At 45.4% G+C, this 13,135-nt stretch overlaps 1 protein-coding gene across 6 annotated transcripts in view; it reads right to left on the bottom strand.

The window, feature by feature from the left end:
• EML5 (EMAP like 5) overlaps positions 1–13,135 on the bottom strand; it is a 290,414-nt gene that overhangs the window by 145,210 nt on the left and 132,069 nt on the right. For all 6 annotated transcript variants that reach the window (XM_034768124.1, XM_034768125.1, XM_034768126.1 and 3 more), the window contains one exon: positions 11,162–11,267. In XM_034768124.1, the coding sequence (XP_034624015.1) occupies positions 11,162–11,267 (106 nt within the window). The remainder of the gene's footprint in view (positions 1–11,161; positions 11,268–13,135) is intronic.

Here is a 13,135-nt window from a genome sequence, read left to right as displayed (position 1 = left end):
GGATGCTTTGCCACAGGACCTTGGCCAGGAGTTCGTGACCATCCTGGAAGAGGGCAAGGGGGTGGCAAGGGGCTCCCACCAGATGGCCTGGGATGCAGCCAATTCAGCTGCCAGAGTTGTTGCCTCTGCCATGGTAACGAGGCACAGTTCCTGGCTTGCAGAAGCTAGCCAAAACTACCTGAAGATAAAACTTTTAATATTCTTCAGCCTCTCCTCCTTAACGAGCTTGGGGTGTGTTGCGGTATGATACAGGCTAGACTGGATCAGTAGTCTCCGGTTTGGCCTGTGTCGTATTGCGGTATACCCCGGCTCTACATGGTTGCCCATCGTTGTAGTTCCTGCTCCCCAGCTACTCCCCCTCATATCTTCTCCAATTCCCATACAGATCTGTCTGGCTGTGGCATCAGAGAAATTCAGATCTCAAAATAACAAATGTGGTATAGCACACCCTACCAACGGGATTATCGTTTCCAATGGTGGATTGTGCTAAATGCTACTATGGGAACAATTCCAAATAACTACCCAGTACCCCAATTGCTCCCAGGGAGCAGCCATTCGGTTAGCCCAGCTCGTGCAGTGGGAAAGTTTCCACCGAGGGAAAAGAGGCGTAGTAGAAGGGGTCTTCCATGGTTTATCAGAAGCAGCCGCTATTTGGACAACAGACAAGGCCCAAGATCATAAAGAACGTCTGGAAAATTTGAAAAAAGCATCAGGCCTCATTACTGGGGCAAGGCTAACCAACACCTATACCAATATAAAGGCCCTCCATGCCCTGTCAGGACTGGGAACCACAACCCAAACCCTCCTACAAAAATTAATAAACACCCTTGCCCTAGCGGCAAAGGACACTGGCTGGGATTCAGCTTGTAGCCAAATGCAGGATTTCTTTAACAGTCTCTTAGCAGAAATGCGAGGCGATGTCCTAGGTCAGCAATGGCCCAAAACCCTTACCACTACTGTGGAAGTGGAGACATACGTGGACATTGTCACAATGAAGCTGTGACTCCGTCGCATGTACCTTCCAAGCTTCGGGGCCTATTAATGGCACCTGGGCTCCAGTTCAATTGCTTGTGCCTGGGCCATGGGCAAACTGTCTATGGGACTGGGTCATCAATCGGCAGGTATGGGAAGTAAAACCACCCCACGGACCTAGCCGTTTCATCACCACTCCCAATGATTTCGAGGCACAACACGTCTGGGTGGGAATCGGAACCTTGTGGTCCTTGTGGCCCTTGGAACCCCCACAGTTGTCCTGCCTCCGCAAGCTGCATCCCGGGGAAGTACTCAATGTCTTAAATATGGCCTGTTGGGAAGGGAAAGCAATAGGGAAAAACCCAGAAGGAAAATTGTTATTTAATAAAAAAGGATGGATGCGCCCTGCTATCCATGCCCCAACTCCCTCTTCCTTTCAACCTTAACTTAACCACTGCACAAGGTAACCATTTCATCACCTGGCCTGGTATGCCCCAAATTTATGTGTCCCTTCACCCAGCCATCCCCGTTACTTTTGATTGGACTTCCCTCATCTTTAATCGTTTCTTAAATTTAACCTCTTTATTTTTCCTCATCTCTAACATGTCTTACCTTCAAACTCAAATCCATGTAATAGAAATTGAATATAATAGGACAGCCAAAGCATTTCAGGCCATTTACCGATTAGGTGCCCTATGCTCTTAGAATCATAGAATATCAGGGTTGGAAGGGACCTCAAGAGGTCATCTAGTCCAACCCCCTGCTCAAAGCAGGACCAATTCCCAACTAAATCATCCCAGCCAGGGCTTTGTCAAGCCAGGCCTTAAAAACCTCCAAGGAAGGAGACTCCACCACCTCCCTAGGTAACGCATTCCAGTGCTTCACCACCCTCCTAGTGAAATAGTGTTTCCTAATATCCAACCTAGACCTCCCCCACTGCAACTTGAGACCATTGCTCCTTGTTCTGTCATCTGCCACCACTGAGAACAGCTGAGCTCCATCCTCTTTGGAACCCCCTTCAGGTAGTTGAAGGCTGCTATCAAATCCCCCCTCATTCTTCTCTTCTGGAGACTAAACAATCCCAGTTCCCTCAGCCTCTCCTCATAAGTCATGTGCTCCAGCCCCCTAATCATTTTTGTTGCCCTTCGCTGGACTCTTTCCAATTTTTCCACATCCTTCTTGTAGTGTGGGGCCCAAAACTGGACACAGTACTCCAGATGAGGCCTCACCAATGTCGAATAAAGGGGAACGATCACGTTCCTCGATCTGCTGGCAATGCCCCTACTTATACAGCCCCAAATGCCGTTAGCCTTCTTGGCAACAAGAGCACACTGTTGACTTATATCCAGCTTCTCATCCACTGTGACCCCTAGGTCCTTTTCTGCAGAACTGCTACCTAGCCATTCGGTCTCTAGTCTGTAGCAGTGCCTGGGATTCTTCCGTCCTAAGTGCAGGACTCTGCACTTGTCCTTGTTGAACCTCATCAGGTTTTTTTTGGCCCAATCCTCTAATTTGTCTAGGTCCCTCTGTATCCTATCTCTACCCTCTAGTGTATCTACCACGCCTCCTAGTTTAGTGTCATCTGCAAATTTGCTGAGAGTGCAGTCCACACCATCCTCCAGATCATTAATAAAGATATTAAACAAAACCGGCCCCAGGACTGACCCTTGGGGCACTCCGCTTGAAACCGGCTGCCAACTAGACATGGAGCCATTGATCACTACCTGTTGAGCCCGACGATCTAGCCAGCTTTCTATCCACCTTACTGTCCATTCATCCAGCCCATACTTCTTTAACTTGGCGGCAAGAATACTGTGGGAGACCGTATCAAAAGCGGCCGTGTTCCACAGGGGGACGGCTTCTAGGTAGCGAGTAGCATAGTCCAAAACAACAAGTATATATTGGTGGCCCCGAGCCATCTTCTCCAGGGGTCCCACTAGGTCCATGGCTATTCACTCGAAGGGGACCTCTATGATGGGGAGGGGTACTAAAAGTGCCTCAAGTGGGGACGGGGACTGTGCAGCTGACACTCCGGGCAGGAGGCACAGTACATCCCCACTTCTTCATGTACTCCGGGCCAGAAGAACTGTCGTAGGACTCGTGCCAGGGTCTTTTCTACCCCTAAGTGCTCCCCAAAAAGATGACTATAAGCAAGACTTAATACAGCTTTCTGGTGTTTTTGAGGTACTAGAATCTGCTGTACCTTCTGCCCCTGTACTGGTGCAACCCGGTATAAGAGATCCTTCTTCATTATGAAGTAGGGTCCTAGTTTTCCTTCCACGGGGACCCCATCTATTTCAGTCACCTCCTTCCTAATGTTGTCATATCTTGGGTCTTCTGCCTGGTCCCGTCCAAAATTTCCTCTCACGGGGCTAATCTACCGAAGATCTAGGGGCCCAGTCTCTGTTGCCTCTACTGGTTCAGAAGCATTAGGGTGGGGGTCAGACTCAGGTGCTTCTCCCTCCTGCTTGGCCTCCTTTTCAGCTGCGTGGGTCCGCCTACCTACAAGAGCGACCCTCTGGCTTTGGGTCAGTATTTGGGTTCCCAAGGCCTTAGCTGCCCTTCTTTCCCTTTCTATCCTGTCTGGGAGTGGAGAACAAATCTGGGGATATTTCAGAGATGATTGGGGGTTGACAGTCTGCTGTGGATGCCTCACCAATTTTAGGGTCCCCATCTTTCTCCAATCCCCCTACTGGGAGTAAGTTTCCAAACCCTGCGAAGTCCCTCTCTATGAGCACCAGGTATGGGAGTTTAGGGACTACACCTGCTGCTACCTCAGTAGTGTTCCCTTGGATCTCAATTTTTACTGGGATGGTGGGGTAGTAACTAACTGTCCCATGGACACATGTTATCCCCGTACGTTTAGCCTGCAGCAGCTGACTACGCTTCACGAGCTTCCCTGAGATAAGCGTGATAGCACTCCCCGAATCAACCAGTGCCGTGGTCCCTACCCCATTTAGTTTCACTGGTCTGGTATACATATGTGGGGCTAGTGAGACCCCCACAAGGTGGATTAGGGAGCATGGATCTGCCCAGTTCCCCAGGTTACACTGCATAGGCTCCTCAGCATTGGAACACTGTGCAACTATGTGTCCCCACTCCCCGCAGGCATAACATCTGTATGGAGCCCTAGGCGTTCCCCAGTCTCTTGGTTTGGGCAGTCTAACATCACGATCCTCTTCTCCCTCAGTGCTCTGACTCTTTGTGGCCTCTGATGGGCCTTCAGCCTCTCTCTTTTTCCACCTGGGCCCTCCTGGTGGCCCAGTCACCCAAACCTTAGGGCTTGGTGCTGCTACTTTAACCCGGGGTGCCTCTTCCTTAACTGGTCGGGTCAGCTCTCTTGCTGTCCTTCGCCTCTCTACCAGGGCGACAACCTCGTCATAGGTGGAGGGTTCGTTCTAGCTTACCCAGGCACGAAGGTCTGGTGGTAGTCTCCTCATGTATCCGTCGATGACCAGAACCGCTAGTATCTCTTCCGGACTCCAGGACTCTGTCTGCAACCACTTTCGTTTTTTGTCTTCCTGGTACCTCCAACCGTGATACTGCTGGGCCCGCACTGCTGTCGTTACCCCAGATCTGGCCAGGATCTCTGCTTTCAGCTGGGGGTAGTCTGCCGCAGCCTCTTCAGGCAGATCATGGTAGGCCTTCTGGGCCTCCCCACACAGGAATGGGCAAGGATGCCAGACCACTGATCTCGAGGCCAGGCCTCCTGCGGGGCTGTCCTCTCAAAAGTCAGAAGGTACGCCTCTACATCATCTTCCCGTGTCATTTTCTGCAGCCAATAGCTGGCCCGTATGAGCCGCGTCCCATCATGGCCGCGATTCAGCTCTGTAAGGGACTTTACCAGTTCCCGCAACATAGGTCGGTCTTGAGCAGCCTGGTCCATCAGCAGGCGATTAGTCTCTTGCTGCAGTCGCACTGCCTCCTGTTGGGTGGCTGCCTGGACACGGGTAGCCTCCTGCTGGACCACCGTAGCTTATATCAGTGTCCGCACTACGTCATCCATTGTGGTGAAAAAAAATAAACCCTCTCCTTTTTTTTTTTTTTTTTAAAATCACCCTCCTTCTTCTGCCGCGCTGTGCACCCCACTCCTGACACCAGTGTGACAAAGTCCCTCCTCTATCTTGGTGGGTTCTGCGCTTTTCTTGCCAGATTTCTTGCCGGATTTTCTTGCCTCAGAGATTCACCATGTGGGTTGGGGAACAGCCAAGAGGCCTTCCCCTCTGGAAGAACCCACAGTCCAGGTCAATTGGGAGGTTTGGGGGGAACCCGGGCCCCCCTCTACTCCTGGTTCCAGCCCAGAGCCCTGTGGACTGCAGCTGTCTATAGTGCCTCCTGTAACAGTTGCATGACAGCTACAACTCCCTGGGCTACTTCCCCATGGCCTTCTCCAAACACCTTCCTTATTCTCACCACAGGACCTTCCTCCTGGTGTCTGATAACGCTTGTGCTCCTCAGTCCTCCAGCAGCACACCCTCTCACTCTCAGCTCCTTGCGCCTCTTGCTCCCAGCTCCTCACACTCGCACCACAAACTGAAGTGAGCTCCTTTTTTAAAACCCAGGTGCCCTGATTAGCCTGCCTTAATTGATTCTAGCAGCTTCTTCTTAATTGGCTCCAGGTGTCCTAATTAGCCTGCCTGCCTTAACTGGTTCTAGCAGGTTCCTGATTACTCAAGTGCAGCCCCTGCTCTGGTCACTCAGGGAACAGAAAACTACTCATCCAGTGATCAGTATATTTGCCCTCTACCAGACTCCTGTACCCCGCTGGTCTGGGTCTGTCACATAACACACTATCCATAGTCGGTCAGTTCATTTCTCGTATGCATCATGACATAAGAGTGTCTTTAGGAAGATATGAATATGCAGAGGATACTGGCTTCGTAGAGTGGCTGAGAAAGGGCCTTCCATACACAAAAAGAGGCCCTGTATTAGAATGTGCAGAAGTACTGCTGGAAGAAGCAGATAAAAGAGGTGTTCTGCACCTTTCTCTGAAACAACAAGAGGCCACGATCAGCGGGTGAATACAGGACTAGATGAGCCAGTGGTCTAGTCCAGTATGTCAATTGCTGCACTTACTCCTGTTCAAGAAAAGATATAATCTAGCCTTCAACTCATCTTTCGAAGATACAGGCTGTTAAAATAGATGCTAAAATGCAATGTTGCTAATATTTACCCAATGATTGATTAAGCCAGAGAACTGAAAAACAGAAAGAGTTCTGGCCATGAAGACAATAGTTAAAACAATGCAAATTTTAAAAACTATTCTGTATGAATTTCATCTTTAGCAGAAGCAACAGGTGTTTCATTGGAACCTGGAGGGGCTGAATATTTTATTAAAACTAACCGATTTTTGCTGATGGTCTCACATCAGAGTTTACAATTTTTGCTTATTGCAGTTTGAGATAGCTTAACTTTGCTCCTAAAGAATGAACTAAAATGCCAAAGAATGGATTAATTTTATTACTTGGTTACCAAAGAGTTACCAAAGAGTTTTTTATGTTTATTTTCCCAGTGCAGATACTAACAGAATCCAAAACATCACGTTAATAAGAAAAATGAGTAAAGACAAAAAATGAATAAAAATAGAGATTTTACATTTAAAGAAGATTTATGTGTAATGTATATTATTCATTAATAACAAATTCCATAAGCAGCACTAAAAGGCTTAAACTCTTCAAAGGCTCAAATAAAAACAATAGTTTTGGGCTCCAAATTCTTTTTGAAGCCTCAAGGAGTCTTTGCAATGGATTTTCTGAAGTAAATGTTTTGGGAATTAAAATAAAAGACATGAATACCCTGCATAGAAAGTTTTATCCTTCTAACAGTTTTTAGAGGAAGAACTACACTGAAGGGCTTTTACTGGCAGAGCCTAGCCTGTAGCAGTGGCTCTCAAGATTGGCGTTCCTCTAAAGTTCCAAGGAGACATTGCCGACTCATTGTATAAGGTCTTCTCTACGCTACCAAGTTTTGTTGACAAAAGACAGTTTTTGTTGACAAAACAGTGAATACGTACACACTGCGATGTGACTTTTGTTGGCAAAAATGCCCTGCTTTGAAGACAAAATACAACCACCTTGAGAGACAAAAATCTTTTTCCTCTAAATTTTTGTCGACAAAGTGCCAGTGTAGACACTACACCCGATTTTATTGCTTTAATTGGCCTCCAGGAGGTGTCCCACAATGCCCATTGTGACCACTCTGGTCAGCAGTTTGAACTCCACTGCCCTGCAGCCAGGTAAACAACTATCTGCCCCTATCCCTTAGAAGCACCAGGAATTTTTGAAATATTATTTCCGGTTTGCTCGGTGTGGAGCATCTTCCCAGGGGACCATGGCAGGTTATTGCAGCAAACACTCTCCCACTTGGACCACTGAGTGGCTGCTGGATCTGCTCAGTATATGGAGAGAGGAAACTGCAGTCACAGCTGTGCTTGAGTCGTAGGAATTGGGATACGGGCACATTTCTTGTGTGAAAAGAGCTATGATCAATACATGCTGCAGTGCAGAGCAAAGATAAGGTAGCTGAGACAGGACTGTCATAAGGTGAGGGAGGCAAACCGTCGCTCCGGTGCTACACTTAAGACCTGCCGGTTCTATAAGGAGGTGGACACTATCCTCAGTGGCGACCCCACCTCCACTGCTGAGCCCCGTGGATACTTCGGTGGGCCTGGAGGCACTGAAAAGAGTACCTAACCTGGAGGACAAAGTCATTGATGAAGAGGTAGAGTTAGATGATGTGGAGCTCCCGGTGGGGCAGGCAGCCAGGAACTGTTCACCACTCCAGAGGTGTCTAACCAGTCTCAGCAGTTACTCTCCGGTAAGCAAGAAGCAGGAGAGGAGACACCTGGTAAGTGCCTGTGGTTTGTGTAGTGTGGAGATGGGTTCAGGATATAGAAATGTGGAAGGCTGGCTGTGTTTCTGTGAACTGGACATTTCCCTATGTAGCTAATCAGTATGGCAGAACAGGGTGTTAATGCATGTCGAGATCTCATGGGAATCCTCCAGTGAGATCTCCAGGAAAGTTTCATGGAGGTACTCGGAAATCCTCTGCTTAAGGTTCCTTGGCAGAGCAGCTTTGTTCCTTCCCCCATTGTAGGAAACTTTCCTGCGCCATTCGGCAATTACTTGTGCGGGGATCAAAGCGGCACACAAGTGAGCAGCATAGGGAGCAGGGTGGAAGCCAGAAGCATGTAGTAGATGTACCTTCGTTTCCCTGCTTACCCTTAGCCATGAGATATCTTCTAATATGACCCCTGCCTCTAGAAAAGTGTGGGAGAATTTTAGAACTTTTCCCCCAGTTCCTTGCAGAGTGAGTGCTCTTTTCCCCATATGGAGCCTTCTCCCCCCTGCCAACACTCACCATGCTTTGGGTGTTCGCAGAGCTGTGTGCTTGCCCAGGGTCAGTGAGAAAGTGATTGTTATGTTGCAAAGGATGTATTTTACTGAAATGTTTCAATGCTGTGCGTGAATTTAACAATCATGCTTCTGTGCATTGTTCCTTGGGCTTCGGCAGATGTGGCCTTCAGAAACACCCGCACACACTGGCCAAGCGTCTCTGCCAGATAAGAAAGCGCCCAAGACAGAGCAAAGAAGACATGTTCCGGGAGGTACTGCACTCCTTCAATGCAGAGAAAAGGGAATGCAAGGAGTACTGGGAAGCTGAAAGGCAGGACAGAAAAGAAAACCAGGAGTTTGTTAAGGACGCTACTGAGCGGGTGATTAAAGTAATGGAGGAGCAAACGCAAATGCTGAAGTCCTTAATAATGCTGCAGACCAAGCAGATCCATGCCCACCCTCCCCTGCAGCACATTCAGAATTCTTTTCCATGTCCCCCTCTACCCCAACTCTGCCTGCACAGTCCTTTCCACTTTCTGCGACTTCTAGGTTTCCCCTTCACTCCACCCCCTCGGACAACTTTCATAATGATAGCTGGACCTACACGCAGCTCTGAAAGTCTGCCCTTCCCTGGTACCTCCTTTCCTATCAAGCATCTTTGTGTGTCTCTGTGTTTGTGTGTGCGGTTTTTTGTGCAATAATAACAAAATTTTTGAATAGTAACTCATCTTTATTTGTTTTCTACAAACGGAGATAGTAGGCACTGCCAATACATACACAGGCAGTTTATTCACGTGCTTGCTGGAATGTAAGGCCCCAAATGTCACCATTACTTCCTAGGAAAACTACATGTAATGTAACATTGCAGCACCAATCACAGAGATATACATTACTGGTTCTCATTTTCAAAGTGTTGCCTCAAAGCCTCCCTGATTCGAACTGCCCCCCTCTGTGCTCCTTTGATAGCCTGGTATCTGGCTACTCAAAATCAGCAGCCAAGCAGTCTGCCTCAACACTCCACCCCTGTGCAAACCTTTCATCCTTAGCTTCACAAAGATTATGCAACATACAACATGAGGCTATGACCATGGGAATATTATCCTCATTAAGGTCTAACCTGCCATAAAGGCATTGCCAGCGCTCCTTTAATCTGCCAAAGGCACATTCCACTGTCATCTGGCACCTATTCAGCCTGTTGTTGAACCGCTCCTTACTGCTGTCCAGGTTTCCAGTGCAAGGTGTCATGAGCCATGGCTGAAAGGGGTACACCGGGTTTCCCAGGATTATGATGGACATTTCAACATCCTCCACTGTAATCTTCTGGTTTGGAAAGAAAGTCCCCGCTTGTAGCTTTCTATACAGGCCGGTGTTCCTGAAGATGTGTGTGTGTCATGCACCTTCCCGGACCACCCCGCATTGATGTCAGTGAAACTCCCAAGGTGATCCACAAGTGCCTGCAACACCATGGAGAAGTACCCCTTCCTATTGATGTACTCTGTGGCAAGGTGGTCTGGTGCCAAAATTGGAATATGTGTGCCATCTATCGCCCCTCCACAGTTAGGGAAACCCATTTCAGCAAAGCCATCCTCTATTTCACACACATTTCCCAGAGTCATGGTCCTTTGTAGCAGGATGCGATTAATTGCCCTGCACACTTGCATTAACGCAGGCCCAACAGTCGACTTCCCGACTCCAAATTGATTCACGAGCGACCGGTAGCAGTCTAGAGTTGCCAGCTTCCATGCATCAATTGCCATACACTTCTCTACTGATAGGGCAGCTCTCATTCTGGTATCCTTGTGCCGCAGTGCTGGGGCGAGCTCCACACAGAGTTCCAGGAAGGTAGCTTTCCGCATTTGAAAGTTCTGTAGCCATTGCTCGTCATCCCAGACCTGCATGATGATATGATCCCACCATTTAGTGCTTGTTTCACCAGTCCAAAAGCGACGGTCCACCCTCTGCAGCTGTTCAGTGAATGCCAAAGGCAATCAAAAGTTGCTCCTATCCATATCCCACAGCATGTCAGGCGACTGGGAGTCTTCTTCACTTAGGAACTTCGCGATTAACTGCATTGCCATCTGCGATGTCTTCATGACAGTAACAGAGCATAGGATAGCAGTGCAGGATCCATCCTTCTCACAAAGATGCTGGGATGCACAGCAAAGAAGGGCCATTGAAAAATGCCACGAAAGAAAGCTGGAAGCCCCTGGAGTCCTGGGACTGAAAGCAATGCATTGTGGGACATTGAGCCTGGTCCCACGATGCGCTGCAATCTGCTCTGCCTTCCCACAACACCTAGCGACAGAAGGTGTCGAACTGAACTGTGGGATAGGTACCCACAGTGCATTGCTCACACTGTCGATGATAGTGCCCTAACTGTGGATACACTCTGCTGACAAAGAGAACGAGTGTGAACATGACATTCCGATTTTTATTATGCCAATCTTTGAGTGTCGACATCACTTTTATCAACAAAACTTGGTAGTATAGATAAGGCCTAGGATCTGTGGCACTGCCTGTGACAAGGAAAGGACTAGTTATTATTAAAGTGATTTGTTCCAGTTCTTTTGATTTGGATAACATGCTCTTTGATCTTGTCCCAGATGTGTGAAATTCAACAGTAGCTTTCTACAGAGAATATTTATTATTAGAGAATCTTTGTCATTTCAGGGTGATCACTAGAAAGCATTTTCAATTGCAAAACTTGAATGTGGTCCATATCTAAGCTCAAAGAGGAGATCACAATTACAAATTAAAATTGACTAGCACTGTAACTTCAAAAAAAAAAAAAAAAAAAAAAAAGCAAGATGAAATACGTATATATATATATCTCTCTCTCTCTATTTATATATTACCTGAAAAATCAACAGCACAAACGCCATACTGGTGATAGCCCTTTAATACTGACAGTGGTTTGATTGTCTCTGTATCCCAAATGTGTATTGAGGAATCCCGACCAACCTAAAATATAAAGGATTTTAGGCATTCTTTTGTATTTTGTAGTTGGTCATCATATTTTGTATTTTTGCTCAAAATAATAATTTTACCTTAAAATTTTAATTACATCAGTAAATAAACTGAAAAATTAAAGTGATGATGTACTTCTCCCTCCTACCTCGTCTACCAAAATACCAAATATTATTGTAATTCTGAAGTATCAACATGAAAATTCTCCCTCCTGCCTCTCACCTGTCACTCCCTCTCTGGCTGGCCCTCTCTTTCTTCCAGGGAAGGAAGAACTTGAAAAAATTAAATACAATTAACTAACCTTACAATGGAATTCTACACTGAAAAGAGGTTTTGGGAGGGTGGGGGGGAGCTTACATGTTTATTGTCTCCGTTATTTCTATGGCAGTTGTTTTCAGTTTACAAATAAAACCAATAGCTTGTAAAGTACTCTAGGCTCGAGAACCAAACATAAGTTCTTTCCTTTTCATGCATCATTATCAGTAATAAAGGTTTTGCAGGTCAAATTATATGATACCTATGCAATTGTATTACTTTCAGTAAGTTTGCAGCAATGCAGATGACTCAAATTTAGGAGAAAAGTTTCTTGGTGTCAAGTGTATTCTCTTTTAGCTATGTTGAGTGTGCAGGCATTACTAGTCTTTAATTATCTGATATCTTACTATTTGTTCTACAGTATGTGTGCCTCATTCAATACACAAAATGGCAGCTACCGAGGCAGACAGCTGCAGAAAAACAAAGGGCATTCCAATCTGGTTTAAGGCACCAGACTAGAACCTAGGGTTCTACTTGGTTCTGCCACATATTTACTACATGATGTCAGGCAAGCCTATCATGTGCATACCGGGGGGACTGAGGGGGACGCTGAATCAACATTGTACGGGCAATCTTAATTATAAGATTTCTTAATTTAAGTGCCTGACTTTGCAATCTTAGTGTTGTTTTAATACATATTTTAGAATCTACTGTATCTTAGGTAAATTTTTATTCAAATATTTTCATCTTTCAAAAGTCAATACATAAACGTGTACTATATAAAACTTAAAGCGGTTTACTATATAATCAAAAATCTCTAACTAGGCCAATTTGTTTGCTTAATCTCAAACATACTTTTTACCCAGATTACAAATATTACCAACATAAGTGTAAATTCTTTACTGAGAACTTGGTGAGCTGTCTAGTTAATAATCATTTGTCTTTATCTATACCAACACAGTTTCTTAGACTCTGGGTTCACTAATTAAAACTCAAAATATTCTCTCAAAATCAAGCCATAAATTCTATACGTGAGAACAAAGCTTTTGAAAGAAGATGTTTATCAGAAAAGGATATCTGTTAAAAAGTATTAAATGTATGTACTATCTGGAGATTGATAAAATAGCATCTTATTGTAAATAATAACAGCACTGAGATTTTGAGCATACATATAGAATTCAGACATATGATCATATAAAACAGTCTGGAAATCCAGAATATTAGGAAATTTGTTTTTTACAGATACCTTTTAACAATATAAAAATGTTATATGTATTCAGTTTTTTTCTATATGTTATCTTACAGTGGCAACACAATATAATGTTGATTTAAAAAAATGTTAATTTATTCATGCTCATTTGAGAGTTAATCAGTTATAAACTGAGTCAGTTGTCAAAATTGATGAAATATATCTAATTGGAAAAAAGTAGGGCTGTTGATTAATTGCAGTTAACTCATGCGATTAACCAAAAAAACCCACCTGTGATTAAAAAAATTAATGGCAAATAATCGCACTGTTAAACAATAGAATACCAATTGAAATTTATTAAATATTTTTGAATGTTTGTCTACATTTTAAAATATATTGATTTAAATTACAATACAGA

Source organism: Trachemys scripta, chromosome 4 (genome assembly GCF_013100865.1).
Source record: "Trachemys scripta elegans isolate TJP31775 chromosome 4, CAS_Tse_1.0, whole genome shotgun sequence".
In the NCBI taxonomy this organism is placed as follows: domain Eukaryota; kingdom Metazoa; phylum Chordata; order Testudines; family Emydidae; genus Trachemys; species Trachemys scripta.
This window is presented reverse-complemented; position numbering and strand designations above follow the sequence as displayed.